The sequence below is a fragment of the Pipistrellus kuhlii genome, unplaced genomic scaffold, assembly GCF_014108245.1.
Source record: "Pipistrellus kuhlii isolate mPipKuh1 unplaced genomic scaffold, mPipKuh1.p scaffold_m20_p_34, whole genome shotgun sequence".
NCBI classification, from domain to species: domain Eukaryota; kingdom Metazoa; phylum Chordata; class Mammalia; order Chiroptera; family Vespertilionidae; genus Pipistrellus; species Pipistrellus kuhlii.
The window spans coordinates 2,103,864-2,120,583 of record NW_023425534.1 but is presented as its reverse complement, the minus strand read 5'-3'; the positions used below and the strand labels follow the sequence as shown (position 1 = coordinate 2,120,583).

At 61.4% G+C, this 16,720-nt stretch overlaps 2 protein-coding genes across 4 annotated transcripts in view; one reads left to right on the top strand and one right to left on the bottom strand.

The window, feature by feature from the left end:
• Positions 1 to 8,517, top strand: part of DNAJC11 (DnaJ heat shock protein family (Hsp40) member C11) — a 43,599-nt gene extending 35,082 nt beyond the window's left edge. Inside the window, exons 9-16 of the mRNA XM_036460921.2 lie at positions 571 to 656; positions 970 to 1,086; positions 2,837 to 2,992; positions 3,748 to 3,817; positions 5,646 to 5,703; positions 5,840 to 5,982; positions 7,096 to 7,225; positions 7,537 to 8,517. Coding sequence (XP_036316814.1) covers positions 571 to 656; positions 970 to 1,086; positions 2,837 to 2,992; positions 3,748 to 3,817; positions 5,646 to 5,703; positions 5,840 to 5,982; positions 7,096 to 7,225; positions 7,537 to 7,562 — 786 coding nt within the window. The 3' untranslated portion in view covers positions 7,563 to 8,517. The remainder of the gene's footprint in view (positions 1 to 570; positions 657 to 969; positions 1,087 to 2,836; positions 2,993 to 3,747; positions 3,818 to 5,645; positions 5,704 to 5,839; positions 5,983 to 7,095; positions 7,226 to 7,536) is intronic.
• Positions 8,518 to 11,632: 3,115 nt separating this feature from the next.
• THAP3 (THAP domain containing 3) lies at positions 11,633 to 15,886 on the bottom strand. Of its 3 annotated transcripts, XM_045570569.1 has the most exons (5): positions 15,737 to 15,886; positions 13,722 to 13,914; positions 12,804 to 12,823; positions 12,579 to 12,754; positions 12,243 to 12,343 (listed from the first exon to the last, which is right to left on the bottom strand). In XM_045570569.1, the coding sequence occupies exons 1-5, from the start codon at positions 15,808 to 15,810 to the stop codon at positions 12,276 to 12,278; spliced, it is 531 nt and encodes a 176-aa protein (XP_045426525.1). In that variant the 5' UTR covers positions 15,811 to 15,886; the 3' UTR covers positions 12,243 to 12,275. The 3 variants fall into 3 exon arrangements, with proteins under 3 accessions (XP_036317029.1, XP_045426526.1, XP_045426525.1); XM_036461136.2 differs by lacking the exon at positions 12,804 to 12,823 and having other exon boundaries at positions 11,633 to 12,343; positions 12,579 to 12,683; XM_045570570.1 differs by lacking the exons at positions 12,579 to 12,754; positions 12,804 to 12,823 and having other exon boundaries at positions 11,633 to 12,343.
• Positions 15,887 to 16,720: the final 834 nt, after the last annotated feature.

The window sequence follows — 16,720 nt, the reverse complement described above, 5'->3', positions numbered from 1 at the left end:
TTTCACATCAAAATCATCACTTTTAAAGCGTTTCAACCAGCATTCACAAGTATCTTAAGATGGAGCATGTTCACCATAAGCTTCCCGAAGTATATGATAACTTTCAGCAGCACTTTTCTTCAAAATAAAGTAATGAATTAAACTTCTCACAAATGCTCTTTATTTTGGCACGAAATTTGACATTTTTTTAAGTGTAAAAATATATGATGTTAACACCTTCAGAAAATTTGACATACAAAGTTTTGAATCTTGTTGTCAATACAAAATAGCATACATATCAAATCACATATATATCAACATATATGTGTAACTCTATTTTAAAAATCCGCATTATTAACCGGTACAGCTGGTAGACTTCCTTCTCAGGAGAAGTAGGAAGCTGGGTATTATGTGAAATCTTCTTGTGTAAATATTGGCTACGGGTAAGTTTCCCCACACCTTGTGAGCTGCCAGGTGGTGGCCCTGCCGAGAGGCTGGCCTGCGGTGTGTGCCCAATGGCCAGTCAAGGGCAGTGCCCTTTTGGCCACAGGGTCCCGGCCACCGGCCATGTCTCTCTCCCTGTCTTCTCAGCTTGGAATCCCTCACTCCTTCGCCCTGATCAGCTATCAGCACAAATTCCAGGATGATGATCAGACTCGCGTGAAAGGGTCCCTGAAGTGAGTGCTGGCCCCTGCCCGGAGCCTGCCCACGGGTCTGCAGGCGGAGCTGGTTGGCGGAAGAGCCGCTCTGGCCACCTGTCACGCATGACATTCTCAAGCTCGGCCTGCCGAGTGGCAGTGGGCTTCACGCCTGTGGGGACCCAGGGGTTGAACTGGGGAGTTGAACAGCCAACTTGGATGGTCAGTGTCCCGGCTCTGTTCCGTCCGCTCCCTGTGGTGGTGGCAGGGCGGGCGTGGGCTGGGTGGGACCCACCTGTTGTGATGACAGTGCCGGGGCCGGGCGCTGAGGTCCTGTCCCATCTGCCCCCAGGGCCGGCTTCTTCGGAACGGTGGTGGAGTACGGGGCCGAGAGGAAGATCTCCAGGCACAGCGTGCTGGGGGCCGCGGTCAGCATCGGCATCCCGCAGGGCGTGTCTCTCAAAGTCAAGTAAGTGGGACCCAGATACTCGTGGCCGCCGGTTACCTGGCTCCCGTGCTGCCTGGGCGTGGCCGACGTGAGACGGATTTCACTGAGTGATGCTCTCAAAGGAGCAGCTGCCTCTTCCGTCCTCAGTGTGTAAGCAGATGCCAGGGAGCCCATGAAGCGCCCGCAGTGAGTGAGGCCAGCTTCCACGGGCCTGTGTCTCACTGCCCTGCCTCCCCGGCACCTGCACCCCCAGCCGGGTGCCAGCCCCGTGCCCCTCACCGACACCACACGGCCCCAGCGGCCTCGGCAGCACTGGCAGCGGCATTTGTCCCTCTGCTCCGGTCCTCCTGCCTCTCTGCCTTTGCTTCGCCTGGCCGGTGGCTTCTGCTGGCCCCGCCGCCTCCTGTGTGTGAGTGACGGGAGCCCTGGCCGGCCTGCACGCAGACGTGGGTAGCTGCGCTGTGAGGCAGTGGTGGCCACCCCTCTGCTTCAGCCCCGCACCGCCCCGGGGGCAAACCAGCGTCCCTCAGGCCCTGTGACCTGCCGTCCGTTCAGTGGGGACTTTACTGGTCAGAGAACCAGGTTTTGGCTTTGCTGATTTTCTTTACTGTTTTCTGTTTCACAGATTTCTGATTTTATTTCCTTTTTTTCAACTTATTTTTGTTTAATTGGCTCTTCTTTTTCAGCTTTTTAAGGTCAGGCCTTAGATTAATTTTAGACTTCTCTTTTGTTGTTGTTAATCCTCACATATTTTCATTGTTTTTTGTTTTTTTAGAGACTGGGAGGGAAGGAAGGAGGGAGACATTGATGTGAGGAGGTGTCCATACTGATCGGACCTGCATCAGTCGTGCTGCTTTTGATTGCTTGCAGCATCACGGGGTGTGGCGGTCCAGTCTGTCCATCGGTTTAAAGGTGTTTCCATTGGGCCCTGCCGGGTGGCTCAGTGGTTGAGCATGGGCCTAGGAACCAGGAGGTCACAGTTTGATTCCGGTCATGCCCAGATTGCGGGCTCGATCCCCAGTGGGGGCATGCAGGAGGCAGCCCATCAATAATTCTCTCCCATGGATGTCTCTATCTCCCTTCCTCTCTGAAATCAATACAAATACATATTTTTTAAAAAGACGTTTCCATTGCTTACAGTGTTTGATGGCTACAAACAAAGTCTATCGGACGTAGGTTTGTGTGAACAGTTTTGGTTTCTCTGGGGTGAGCAGGAGGAGCAGCTGCTGGTAGCGGGGAGCTGGTATCAGGGAGCTGGGCGCTTACTTTACGCCACTGCCAGGCCTCCTCCGAAGTGGAGCTTTCTCCACTTTCCCGTTTCTCAGCCTTTGGATACGGTCTTAATTTTGCCTATTTGAGTGGGTGTATAGGTATATCTTGTTATGGATTTTTTTGTTTATTTTTTTTAAATATATTTCTATTGATTTTTTAGAAAGGGAGAGTGATAGCTAGAAACATCAGTGAAAAAGAGACATCAATCAGCTGCCTCCTGCACACCCCCTACTGGGGCACGTGCCCTCAACTGGAATGGAGCCTCGCAGTCTGCAGGCCGCCGCTCTGTTGAACCACAGCAGCCAGGGCTTCTGGTGGGGCTTTGATTTGCATTTTCCTAACAGCTGATGGTGGTGAGAGAGCACCTTTCCTCAGCCTGCAGCTGAGCTGTGGAACGGGTCCCTCCACCCGGCGTGCAGTGTGTCTGAGGCTTCCGTGGGCCGAGACCCACAACGTCCCTGGAACCTGACACACCTCCCATGTTTGCCTTTGTTTTCAGGCTAAACAGGGCCAGTCAGACCTACTTCTTCCCCATTCACCTGACGGACCAGCTGCTCCCCAGCGCCGTGTTCTATGCCACCGTGGGGCCGCTTGTGGTCTACTTCGCCATGCACCGCCTCGTCATCAAGCCGTACCTCAGGGCCCAGAAGGAGCGGTGAGTGAACGTGCCCCCAGACAACTCTGCCTCAGTGTCCGGACCTTCCAATGGCGCTGACGCTAATAGAGCCGCCCCATGTTTGTATCAGGAAACATTTAATGTGGGCAAATGCGCAGGTGGGGCGTGGCCCACAGGAAGGAGCCAGCAAACATTAGCTGTTCTGGAAGGGCCCTCTGAGCCTGAATCATTCATTCCTGCTTTCAGGAGGGATTAAGTGGTTTACAGAATTGGGGAGACTTTGAACCAGGGGTGGGGAACGTCTAGCCCGCGGGCCCTGGAAGGCCCTGGGAGGCCTTTGGCCCGGCCTGCCACGGCATGAGCGGGCGCTAGGTCAGGGAGTTCGGGTCCTGCTTTCCCAGGAGGTTGAGGCTGAAACAGGATGTGCTGGTCACGGCTTCTAGCGGGAGAGTGTGTGCCGCCCAGGTCCCTGTGCGTTGCCGAGGGGATAGGGTGTGTATGGCGTCCTTCCCAGAATGTTAGGGGTAACCCTCGAAGGTTGACATCCCCTGTGACGCACCTGCTCTGCCCTCCCACATCCCTGCGTCACTGCAGCGGGGCTTCTCCCCGGGGACCGCCACTGGTTTCCGTCCGCTCCGGCGAGGCGGCGAGAGCCATCCAGGACACGGCCTGTGACAAGCAGCTTGGCACGCGATTGTCCTGGAGTGAGAGCTCTGGGACGGTGTGCAGGAAGCTCACAGGCTGTTTGCTGGGCACGTAACACTCGCTAATGTGCGCGTGTTTGTGTCGCACAGGGAGCTGGAGAAGCAGAGGGAAAGCACAGCCACCGACATCCTGCAGAAGAAGCAGGAGGCGGAAGCCGCGGTAAGCGTCGGCCGCCCCGCCCCTCCGCCCTGTGTCCGCCCCGCCCCTCCGCCCTGTGTCCATCCCGCCCCTCCGCCCTGTGTCCATCCCGCCCCTCCGCCCTGTGTCCGCCCCGTCCCTCCGCCCTGTGTCCATCCCGCCCCTCCGCCCTGTGTCCGCCCCGTCCCTCCGCCCTGTGTCCGCCCCGTCCCTCCGCCCTGTGTCCATCCTGCCCCTCCGCCCTGTGTCCGCCCCGCCCCTCCGCCCTGTGTCCGCCCCGCCCCTCCGCCCTGTGTCCATCCCGCCCCTCCGCCCTGTGTCCATCCCGCCCCTCCGCCCTGTGTCCGTCCCTCCGCCCTGTGTCCGCCCCGTCCCTCCGCCCTGTGTCCATCCCGCCCCTCCGCCCTGTGTCCGTCCCTCCGCTCTGTGTCCGCCCCGCCCCTCCGCCCTGTGTCCGTCCCTCCGCCCTGTGTCCGCCCCGCCCCTCCGCCCTGTGTCCGTCCCTCCGCCCTGTGTCCGCCCCGCCCCTCCGCCCTGTGTCCGTCCCTCCGCTCTGTGTCCGCCCCGCCCCTCCGCCCTGTGTCCGTCCCTCCGCCCTGTGTCCGCCCCGCCCCTCCGCCCTGTGTCCGTCCCTCCGCCCTGTGTCCGCCCCGCCCCTCCGCCCTGTGTCCGCCCCGTCCCTCCGCCCTGTGTCCGCCCCGCCCCTCCGCCCTGTGTCCGTCCCTCCGCCCTGTGCCCGTCCCTCCGCCCTGTGTCCACCCCGTCCCTCCGCCCTGTGCCCGTCCCTCCGCCCTGTGTCCGCCCCGTCCCTCCGCCCTGTGTCCGCCCCGCCCCTCCGCCCTGTGTCCGCCCCTCCGCTCTGTGTCCACCCCGTCCCTCCGCCCTGTGTCCGCCCCGCCCCTCCGCCCTGTGTCCGCCCCGTCCCTCCACCCTGTGTCCGCCCCGCCCCTCCGCCCTGTGTCCGCCCTGTCCCTCCGCCCTGTGTCCGCCCTGTCCCTCCGCCCTGTGTCCGCCCCGCCCCTCCGCCCTGTGTCCGCCCCGTCCCTCCGCCCTGTGTCCGCCCTGTCCCTCCGCCCTGTGTCCGTCCCTCCGCCCTGTGTCCGCCCCGTCCCTCCGCCCTGTGTCCGCCCCGCCCCTCCGCCCTGTGTCCGTCCCTCCGCCCTGTGCCCGTCCCTCCGCCCTGTGTCCACCCCGTCCCTCCGCCCTGTGCCCGTCCCTCCGCCCTGTGTCCGCCCCGTCCCTCCGCCCTGTGTCCGCCCCGCCCCTCCGCCCTGTGTCCGCCCCTCCGCCCTGTGTCCGCCCCTCCGCTCTGTGTCCACCCCGTCCCTCCGCCCTGTGTCCGCCCCGCCCCTCCGCCCTGTGTCCGTCCCTCCGCCCTGTGCCCGTCCCTCCGCCCTGTGTCCGTCCCTCCGCTCTGTGTCCGTCCCTCCGCCCTGTGTCCGCCCCGCCCCTCCGCCCTGTGTCCGCCCCTCCGCTCTGTGTGCTCTGAGCGCTGCGAGCAGCCACCTGCTCCTCTGGCTCTGGCCACAGCCCCAGCTCGGCCTCAGGCCTCGGGCTGCTTCCCCGAGGCTGCGCTCACATCGGTCTGTATGTTGCCACTGGCGTGTCATTCCGGGAGCTGCAGGCTGTTCCGAGGGTGAGACTCGGTGGCCCTCGGAAGGCACAGCCAAGTGTTTTCACATGTGGGTGGTGCCCCGTCTCCCTTCCCCTCACGTGGCTTGTTATACGTGCCATAGCTGACGCCCAGGATGAGTGGCAGCACTGCCGGTGCCTGCGGGCAGGGGAGGCTGAGCCTGGACAGAAAGGTGCCCGGCGAGGGCCCTGATGGCCGCCTGCCCCTTCTTTGCAGGTTCGGTTGATGCAGGAATCTGTCCGAAGAATAGTCGAGGCAGAAGAATCCAGAATGGGTGAGAAGGCGTGGCGTCTCTGGGACAGGGTGTTCGAGGGGGTTCTCAAAGGAGCACCCGCTCCTGCAGGCCGGCTGCGGGCGGACGGGGGCGAGGGTGTTGGCGGGGCCACTGCCCTGACCGAACTGGTCCTCAGGCCTCATCATTGTCAACGCCTGGTACGGGAAGTTCGTCAACGACAAGAGCAAGAAGAGCGAGAAGGCGAAGGTGATCGACGTGACGGTGCCCCTGCAGTGCCTGGTGAAGGACTCGAAGCTCATCCTCACAGAGGCCTCCAAGGTAGACAGGCCCAGGACTGGACAGAACGGCCTCGGGGCAGCTGGCCGCTGGGAATGGCCCTGTGGCCATTTCATCGCATCACAGTCCTGCCCAAGCTCACACCCACATGGGAGCAGTTTACTTCTTGTTTCACCTATTCCTCCCCTCAGCAAGCGTTTACTGAGCACCTACTGTGTGCAGTCAGACGGCACACAAACCCTCTGCTCCCTCTCGGGGAGCATGCCTCACCTAGCCCTGCGGGCCCCTCCTCTCCCCGGGCATCGCCTTGGCCTCTCCCTCTCCTGAGCTCCCAGGGCCCTTCCCTGGCTCCTGTCACCTGTTTCCTGAGCCGCAGAGGCCAGCTGCCTCGTTCTGCTGCCTTGTGCTCTCCGCATGAGCTTTCTCAGAATCTGAAAAAACACAGGACACATCCTGCCTTTGTGGAGCTCGCCTTGGGCCAAAGGCATATGAGGTCACGCTGGAGCCTGGGGTGTGGACAATGAAACTGGGTTAAAGTGCAGGTTTGCACCTTGGCCTGTGTAGCTAAGTGGTTAGGGCACCAGAGGGTCCAGGGTTTGATTCTTGGTCAAGAGCACAGACCTGGGTTGCAGGTTCAGTAATTGGTCCTGGTCCTGGTCCTGGTCAGGGTGTGTGTGGGAGGCAACCAATCTGTGTGTCTCTCTTTCATTGATATCCTCTCTCTCTCTCTCTCTCTCTCTCTCTCTCTCTGCCCTCCCCCCCCCCCCCACCCTCTACAATCATTGGAAAGGATAGCCTCTGGGGAGGATTAACAAAATGCATATAAAGTGCCTGGCTCAAGGCCAAGAGCATCCCTTGTGTGTTCCTTCCAGTGTGTTCCAGTGTGTCTGGGCAGGGCTTCTGTGAAGACTGGTGTATGGGGGAGGGAGGCGTGTGGAGAGGGAAGGCTAGGACTAAATAGGCGATTTTTTCAAATTCTCATTTCTTTCTCCTCAGTGGCCAGAGTGCGCCTTCCGAGGGCAGAAGGCCCTTCCGAGGGCGCCCCGCCTGAGGGGGGGCCGGGAGGGGGGACTGGGGCTGGGGGGGTAGGCAGGCAGCAGGCGTGCGCGTTCAGACGCCCGTCTCGGCCCCCCTCGATCCGGGTCTCTGTTGCAGGCTGGGCTGCCCGGGTTCTATGACCCGTGTGTGGGCGAGGAGAAGAGCCTGAAGGTGCTCTACCAGTTCCGGGGCGTGCTGCACCAGGTGATGGCGCTGGATGGCGAGGCGCTCCGGATACCCAAGCAGTGTGAGTGCTGCCCGCGCCCGCTGCGGGGACCGGGGGCCTCGTGTGGACCCACAGCCACAGCCCTCCCCTCCTGCAGACGGGGGCGCCCTCGGCCTGGGACGCGCTGCCCTGAGGCAGGGGGCAGTCTGGGGCGGAATCACACGAGCGCTGTCCTTGAACGGCAGTGAGGGTGGCAGGGTGTGAAGCAAACCCAGCTGCTCCTTTACGTTCCAGAACCTCCTCCGGCCTCTGGTCTGCTGGTGGCTGAAGCAGAGTAGAGGCCGCCATGGGAACGGCTGCCTTTGCCGCACTGAGTCTCTTTTCTCCCACAGCTCACAGGATCGACACGGACGGATAGACTGCCTGAGAAAAAGGATTAGAGAGGCTGCAACAGCTTTTCCTGGGAGTGTACACATTTGGAAGCAGGAAACCCAGACATCAGAAGTTTTATTTTATATTATTCCTCAGGAGGTGGTCCCGCATCAATTATGTGAAGGGGCGCAGACACCTGCTTGGTGGGCGCTGCAGGCAGGCTGCGGCAGCCCCCAGGACCAGAGCCTCCGCAGCGTGTCTGCTCCCAAGGATCATGTCCCCGGGGAGGTCCGTGTGGCGGCGGCCGGAACGGCCTGCCTCCTGACGCCACCTGACCCGGAGGGAGGACCACAGGGCTCCGGTCCAGCAAGCACCTGGGTGGCCGGCCTCCGGAAAGGCCTTTCCTGCTGAATGTGGAGGAGCGGGGCTCATAAATCTGCTTTTTATCTGAGAACCAGTGGCTCCGGGAATTAATTAGTCTCTGTCTCCCAGAACTTCTCCGATCATTCCACTGGCCCTGGCTCAGGACAGAGCAGTAACCTCTGGTCCAGGCCCGTCCCTTCCTTCCACCGGCTCAGCCTGCCCTGCCTGTGCCCCTCCACCTGCAGCGCTGGGTGAAGAGGGCAGGAGGCGGAGGGGAAGGTAGAGGCCTGGGCCGCCCGCAGACTGCCACGCCCGCCCAGCAGCTCCCAGGCCACGCCTCGCCCGCTCGGCCAGGAGGTGGCGCTGCCGCTCTGCGCACCCCGACTGGCCCAGCCCCTCAGGAGACTCCTTTCCGGGCGTCTGCCCCCAGACCTCCCTCCTCCCGCGCCTCTTGGTGTAGGAGCCAGGAAGCTGCAAGCAGCGTGTCTGTCACCTCTCAGGCCCGTGGGCGGTGGTCCCACAGCTCAGGCTTCACCCAGCGCTGGTACCAGTGGGTTCATTAGTAACCCCTCCCTCTGGTCCCTCCAGTTTTTACAAACCATTCAAAGTGTCCAACTATGAAATACTTACCTCCGTTTTAGAGGCCTCTGAGCTGCTGCTCCGATGTAAATCGTGCAATACACGTTGACTCTGCACCCACCCCGTTCTCTCCAAGCAGGTGCTCCTCTGGGCACCAACTCTTCCTTCTGCCTGAAGGGACTGCAGGAGGCCTCCCCCCAATAAACTTCCTGAAAGCGGGGTGTGGCGTGCGTCTACATGAGTGAGCAGAGGGGGGTGTGCATCTGAACGCTGGGAGTGAGCAGAGGGGGGTGTGCATCTGAACACGGAGTGAGCAGAGGGGGGTGTGCATCTGAACATGGAGTGAGCAGAGGGGGGTGTGCATCTGAACACGGAGTGAGCAGAGGGGTGTGCATCTGAACGCTGGGAGTGAGCAGAGGGGGGTGTGCATCTGAACGCTGGGAGTGAGCAGAGGGGGGTGTGCATCTGAACACGGAGTGAGCAGAGGGGTGTGCATCTGAACGCTGGGAGTGAGCAGAGGGGGGTGTGCATCTGAACACGGAGTGAGCAGAGGGGGGTGTGCATCTGAACACGGAGTGAGCAGAGGGGTGTGCATCTGAACACGGAGTGAGCAGAGGGGGGTGTGCATCTGAACACGGAGTGAGCGGAGGGGTGTGCATCTGAACACGGAGTGAGCAGAGGGGGGTGTGCATCTGAACACGGAGTGAGCAGAGGGGGGTGTGCATCTGAACACGGAGTGAGCAGAGGGGGGTGTGCATCTGAACACGGAGTGAGCAGAGGGGGGTGTGCATCTGAACACGGAGTGAGCAGAGGGGTGTGCATCTGAACACGGAGTGAGCAGAGGGGGGTGTGCATCTGAACACGGAGTGAGCGGAGGGGTGTGCATCTGAACGCTGGGAGTGAGCAGAGGGGGGTGTGCATCTGAACACGGAGTGAGCAGAGGGGTGTGCATCTGAACGCTGGGAGTGAGCAGAGGGGGGTGTGCATCTGAACGCTGGGAGTGAGCAGAGGGGGGTGTGCATCTGAACACGGAGTGAGCGGAGGGGGGTGTGCATCTGAACACGGAGTGAGCAGAGCGGGGGTGTTCATCTGAACGCTGGGAGTGAGCAGAGGGGGGTGTGCATCTGAACACGGAGTGAGCAGAGGGGTGTGCATCTGAACACGGAGTGAGCAGAGGGGTGTGCATCTGAACACGGAGTGAGCAGAGGGGTGTGCATCTGAACACGGAGTGAGCAGAGGGGTGTGCATCTGAACACGGAGTGAGCAGAGGGGTGTGCATCTGAACACGGAGTGAGCAGAGGGGTGTGCATCTGAACACGGAGTGAGCAGAGGGGTGTGCATCTGAACACGGAGTGAGCAGAGGGGTGTGCATCTGAACACTGGGAGTGAGCAGAGCGGGTTGTGCATCTGAACGCTGGGAGTGAGCAGAGCGGGGTGTGCATCTGAACGCTGGGAGTGAGCAGAGGGGGGTGTGCATCTGAACACGGAGTGAGCAGAGGGGTGTGCATTTGAACACTGGGAGTGAGCAGAGGGGGGTGTGGTGTGCACCTGTACCCTGGAGTGAGAGGGGAGGCACGTGCACTGTACACTGGGGGAATGAGCCACCAGAGGGAGGGGCCGCCTCAAAGGCCACCCCCCCCAGCCTTCGCCGCCCGGCGCCAGACCCTGCGGTGCACTCGGGCGGTCGCATGGGGACCGACCGGCCTGCTCCGCACTGGGCGGCCCGCAGGCAGTCCAGGCCGGAGTCAGGCAGCTCGCTCACTGCTGGTCGTTCTCACTGAAAGCACCTGTTTGTCAGGTGGCCGTGCCCGGCCTGCTCTCCAGCGGGACCGGAAGTCAGTCTTCCAGCAACACCAAAGTGAGGAGAGAACTTCAAATTAGTGCTTGTTTTCATTTTTTTTAAAAAATATATTTCATTGATTTTTTTACAGAGAGGAAGGTAGAGGGGTAGAGTTAAGAAGCATCAATGAGCCGAAACCAGTCTGGCTCAATGGATAGAGCGTCTGCTTGGGGACTGAAGGGTCCCGGGTTCGATTCCGGTCAAGGGCATGTACCTTGGTTGCGGGCACATCCCCAGTAAAGGGTGTGCAAGAGGCAGCTGATGGATGACTCCCTCTCATCGATGTTTCTCTCTCTCTCCTTCCTCTCTGTAGATAGAAAATCAATAAAATATATTTTTTAAAAAAAAGCATCAATGAGAGAAACATCGATCAGCTGCCTCCCGCACACCCCCCAGTGGGGATGTGCCTGCATCCAAGGTACATGCCCAACCAGAATCAAACCTGGGACCCTTGAGTCCGCAGGCTGACGCTCTATCCACTGAGCCGCACCAACCAGGGCTCATTTTTTTTTTTTTTCTTCTTAATATATTTTACTGACTTTCACAGAGAGGAGGAAGGGAGAGGGATAGTTAGAAACATCGACCAGCTGCCTCCCGCACGTCCCCCACTGGGGATGCGCCCGCAACCAAGCCACATGCCCTTGACCGAACTTGAACCTGGAACCCTTCAGTCTGCAGGCCAATGCTCTATCCACTGAGCCAAACCAGTTTCGGCTTGTTTTCATTTTTTAACTTTAAAAATATTATATTGCCGAAACCGGTTTGGCTCAGCGGTAGAGCGTCGGTCTGCGAACTGAAAGGTCCCGGGTTCGATTCCGGTCGGGGGCATGTACCTTGGTTGCGGGCATATCCCCAGTGGGGGGTGTGCAGGAGGCAGCTGGTCGATGTCTCTCATCGACGTTTCTAGCTCTCTCCCTTCCTCTCTGTAAAAAAATCAAAATATATTAAATATATATATATATTTTATTGACTTAGAGGGGTAGGTAGAGAGAAACCTTGATCAATGTGAGAACGAAACAGATCTGATGCCTCCCACAGCCCCCTACCAGGGGTCAAACCACAACCTGAGGCATGGGATGACGCTTAACCAACTGAGCCACACCGGCAGGACTATTTTTAATTTGTTTAAATGTATTTTTTATTGGTTTCAGAGATGCAGAGAGATAGGAACATCAATTATGAGAATCACTGATTGGCTGCCTCCTGCATTCTCCCCACTGGGAATGAAGCCCAGAACTTGGGCATGTGCCCTGCCTGGGGATTGAACTGTGACCTGGTTCATAGGTCAACGCTCAACCACTGAGCCCCACCAGCTGGACCCAGGACTACATTTAAATTGAGAGAAACATGAGTTTGTTGTTCCATGGATTTGTGCACTCACTGGTTGCTTCTACTATGTGTCCTGATCTGAGGTTAAACCCCCAACCTTGGTGTATTGGAATGGTGCTCTAACCACTGAACACCCCAGCCAGGGCCAGCGTCCCTTCCCTGCAGTGTAGGAAGACGCTCGGTCGCCTAGTTCCATCAAACCAGGCCGGGCAGAAGCATCTTCAGCACAGAGGCCGCCGTCAGCCGGAGCTGGCTGGCCAGGCAATGGGGCCCGGCCTGCTGCCTGAATCCTCCGTCCCCCTCTGTGTGGTGGGAGTGACCCCTGCACTAAGGCCCTCCCCACGGGTGTCTGCCACTCGGCCTGCTGGTTCTGAGCACGCCGAGTGGACAGCTGGGGCAGGCACTGGGTGACCACGGTTCTCACGCTCACAGCCCGGGCTCGGGGAGAGCCGGGCTCAGCTCCGCTGCTCCTGCCGGGGGCCTGCCCGGGGGCCCGGCCGCCCCGCCCCGCGGGCCCGCAGGCGGCCGCACAGCCTCCGTATCACCAGCCGCTGGGCCTGCAGGCGCTTGCGGAGCTTTTCGTTCTCCTTCAGGGTCACAAACAGCTGCTTCTTCAGGGCGCCCACGTCCAGCAGCGCGTAGCTGTGGTCAGAGGGCTGCGGGGGGCCGGCCGGCTGGGCAGGGGCCTCGGCTGCGTCCGGGGTGCATGGCAGGACCTGGGGACCGTGGCGGAGGTAAGCCCGGTGGCCGCGGAGGCGGAAGGGCCTGGGTCTCCCCGCGGCTCTCCTGCCCCCGTCTGCCCACCTGGTGGCGCCGCTGTCACTGGGAAGGCCTGACGGGCAGGGCCACCCCCAGGTGCTCAGTCTGGGCGCTGGTTTTCCTCACTGGATTTGAAACAAATCCCCTCTTACTGTCACCACCCGCCACGTGGCACCACGGCGCCGGCCGTACCTGCCCTGCAGGGTCTCCGGCGCCCGGAGGCGGCTGCGGCCCTTCGAGGGCAGGATCCGCCTTCCTCTGCGGCCCCAGCTCCCTGGCCTGCGCTTCCGGGAGGACCTGGGAAGGCAGGGAGGGCTGCAGGCAGACCGGCCTTGTCCCCCTCAGAGTCGGCCCTCCCACCCTGCCGGCTGGTCTGTGTCCTCCCTCACCAGCTGGGGCAGTGGCCTGATGTTGGGCCCAGTCGGGGTGTAAGAGACCTGCACCCCAAGAACCTCATTCTCAGGCCCATGTTTATCCAAGTATCCGGGGCCTTGAAACCCAACCCACCTCCACCCCGCCCACTGGCATCTGTTCTCCCAAGATGCTCCCAGACCGAGGCCCGAGGCCTGGGAAGCCAGCGGCCTGGCTTGTGTCGCCCTCGGGCTGGCGTCCTAGGCCAGGAGCAGGGCCTCAGGTCTTGTCAGTGAGCGGCCGCCTGTGGCACAAACGCCCGCCTCACAGCGGAGCCACCGAGGCCAGACCAGCTCCAGGCACCAAGCACATCCCCGTGTCCCCCCACCCCCCACCCCCCCCCGGGGTTGACTGCAGTCCCTCCGGGACACAGGACCACAGGGAAGGGCCCCATCCTCCGCCACAGACGCGCTGTGGGGGCGGCCGCTGACGTGGGCAGTTCGCAGAGCTCTCAGCCAGCACCCGCCGCCCCGCGGGACCTCAGGAAGGTGCTGAAGGGCAGTGCGGCCTCTGGCTTCCTGATCCCAGGTGCCCAGGCCCCGGCTGGCTGCTAGGAAGGGGTCCGAGTGCAGCTCAGGGGCTGGCCCTGCTGGGAAGGTCTCAGGTCTTCGCTGCGCGGCCTGGAGCCCGCGTGGGACCAGCATGAGTGAACGGCTAAGGGCCAGGCTCCGCCACACACGCAGTCACCGCTCAGCAGCCTCCTGGCGTGAGGCGGGGCTCATTTCTAAATCGGCTTTATGTGGGGACCTCCTGAAAGGAGGGCATGGCCATCAGGGCTACGCATGCTGCCCTCGACTCCCTGCCGCTCCCGCCTCCGTCCTGGACGGTCACCCTCCCAGAGGCAGCGCCCGCATGGGGCCCGGGCAGCGGTCTCGGCCTCGGATGTCCCCGGTGGCCCGCAGGCTGGCTGCGGCGGGCGCTCACCGGCCTGGCGTCGCGGAAGGCGAACTCGGTGGGCACGGCGTTGTGCTTGAGGTTCTTGCGGTTCCCGAAGGCACTGAAGCACTCGGGGCGGAAGTGCTCCGAGCAGATGACTGTGTGCTGCTTGGGCTCGAAGTTGCCCCGGCCGATGTTGAGCACCCATTCCTTCAGCAGCTCCGGCCGGCTGAACGGGAACCTGCGGCAGAGGCAGTGGGAGGGGTGAGCGGGCACCTGCACAGCTGGGCCAGGCCGGTGCCCTCACTGTTAAACCACATCCCATTTCCGGAAGCTTCCGTCACGCTGTCTGCAGCATCCTTAGGAAGCGTGGGATCATGAACGTGGCCCAAGAGCCGGCCCCAAAGCTGCATGTGCCAGGTGAGCCTTCATCCGCCCCCGGGGAGCCCGCCGGGGCGGGGCCTGCGCTAGGGGGCGGGGGGCGGGGGGCCGGACAGACACCGGGCCTCGTGCAGCCAACGTTCCAGAACAGCGCAGACAGACAGATGTACGTAGGCTGTGGGAACGGAGAGAGGACGGTCCGGGGCGGCCACCTGAGAGCTGTCCTTCGAGCTAGGTTGCTGGGAGCGTGTGGGAGCTCGCCGGTGTGGGTGTCAGGAGGGGAAGCAAGCAACAGGCGTGTGCCTGGTGGTTACAGGAGCGATCAGAGCAGACGTGGCTGAGACAGCGAGAGTGGGACCGAAGGACAGGAGTCTCGGGCAGATCTGGACAGAGGGGTTTGACCGAGCCCAGCCTGGCCGCTCAGGAGGGCAGGAGACAGCTCTTTTGTGGAGGGGGTGGGCTGGGGGGCAAGAGTCTAAGCGGAATGGGTTGGAGAGTGAACCGAAGGCCACTCCACCCCCAGGAAGCACCTGGCTGAAACATGCGTCCCAGCAGCACTGCCGAGCCTGGAGGTCAAAACACTGAGGCACCCAAGGCCCCGCAGTGGGACAAGTTAATCCTGGCTCTGCATCCAGTGGAATACTACGCAGCAATGAACTGCCACTGAGCACGACTCACAATTACGGACAAAAACAAGGGGTTCTGTGGAGACTCCCAGATGTCCTGATGGTAAATCCCTAACTGGGCGGGTCATGCTGGGCAGTCACACCCCAAACCCATCATTTCTTTAGTAAAAGGTTGGCCTTTGCCTTGGCCTTTATTTTTATGCATCTATTTCTATGCCTGAGCACTGGTGTGCGATAGTTAGCACACCGTGTTATCGATCTTGTAATCTAATCCCCCCCCCTTGCTTTCTCCCACCCTCACGTGATCTTTACTTTCCCTCCTGAATTTCGAATGCAGAACAGAAACCTGGAAACATATAAAACCCTCTCAGGTTTGGTCATTTCTTACATCGACATAAGTAAGGTAACGGTGAGAAAGAAAAGTAAAGCTCTGGCCAGTGTGCTCAGCTGACTGGGCGATGTTCCATGCCCCCAGAGGGCGCGTGCGGGTTGCAAGCCTCCAGAGTTTAGCAGATGCCCGCCGGGGAGGGGCGGGGGGTGCGGGCCTGCCCGGGGAGAGCCAGCTGGGCATTTGTCTTTAAGGGGCTAAAGGCTGGGGCTTTAGGTCTTGAGGGTCACAGAACACTTAGCAGCCTGATGCTGATGGCCACACCTGTCCTTCGTGTGGCTGGCAGTGCCCAGGGGGAGCGGTGCCACCTGGGAGGCGCACACCCTTCCTCCTGAGTGTCCTTAGGGCGGGAGGCGGGTGGCTGGGAGGCTGCACACTCCCGCCTGCGATCTGGCTCGGCCCCCGGCCCCCCGGCCCCCCGGCGCCCCCTCCGCTCGCCCCGGCTGACCGTCGCCGGTCTCAGCGCCGCCGGAAGCCCCAGCTCCCAGCGGGCCGCCGCCTTCCCCGCTGGGCGCTGGGAGGCTGCGCCCTCGGGGCGGTGACCCAGCCCTCCCCGCTCCCACGCCGGGCCCCCGCCTGCCCCGTGCCCTGCCGCCAGGCCTCGGGCTCCTGCGGGCCCGGGCGGGGCGGGCCGGGCCGGGCAGCCAGGACCCGCGCCCCGGCCTCACCGGTGGAAGGTGAGCTGCTTCCTGCGGCTGCTGTAGCGGTTGCAGCACTGCCGGGCCGCGCACGACTTCGGCATCTCCGGCCCCGGCCCGGCGCCCCGAACAAAGATGGCGGCGGCGCCGGGCGGGGGCGGGGCCTGCAGGGCGGGGGGGCGGGGCCGGGCCTTGGTGGGCGGGGCCAGCGGGAGGGGCGGGGCCGCGGGAGGTGCTGGCAGGCCAGGCTCTGCTCCGCGGCCCGCATCCTGCGTGCAGCCCCCCCACGTGAGTTGTCTGATGGGCTTCCCCTCCGTGAAACCCTGATTCGCTGAGGACCGTCGCCCTCACCCCGTTCGGGGCCCCTCAAACTTTATTCCCACCACCAGCTCAATGCCCAGCCTGGCCAGTATTTCCAAGACTTGAGCTGCTGAGATTTGGGGGCTCGAATGTCACTACAGGTGTTAGTGGGTCCCAAACGAGTTCCGTCCAGCCAGAACGGGCTCAGGCCCTCCGGGTGCCAGGTGGAAAGGGGCTGTATGTACACCCCCAGATCCCAGTCCTGCTTAGGGAACCTGAGGCTGCAGCTTTCACAAAGCCGGGTAACCACTCACTGGGATTTAAACAATTTGAAGGAATTGTGAGCCCTCACCGGTGTGGCTCAGTGGATAGTGTTGGTCTGTGGACTGAAGGGTCCGAGGTTTGATTCCAGTCAGGGGCATGCAGCTTGGTTGCAGGCACATCCCCAGTGGGGAGTATGCAGGAGGCAGCTGGTGGATGTTTCTCTCATCCGTTTCTAACTCTCTATCCCTCTCCCCTCCTCTCTGTAAAAAAAAACAATAAAATATATATATTTTTGAAAAGACATTGTGAGCTGCTCATGTCTATTCATACTATAATTTCTGGAGAATTTACTAGCAAAGGAGGTTGAAGGCTGTGAGCATTTTTCATCCGGCTAAACCGAACTCAAACTTCCCAAGTCCTGTCGTCGTGGTCTGGGGAAGTGATGAAGGC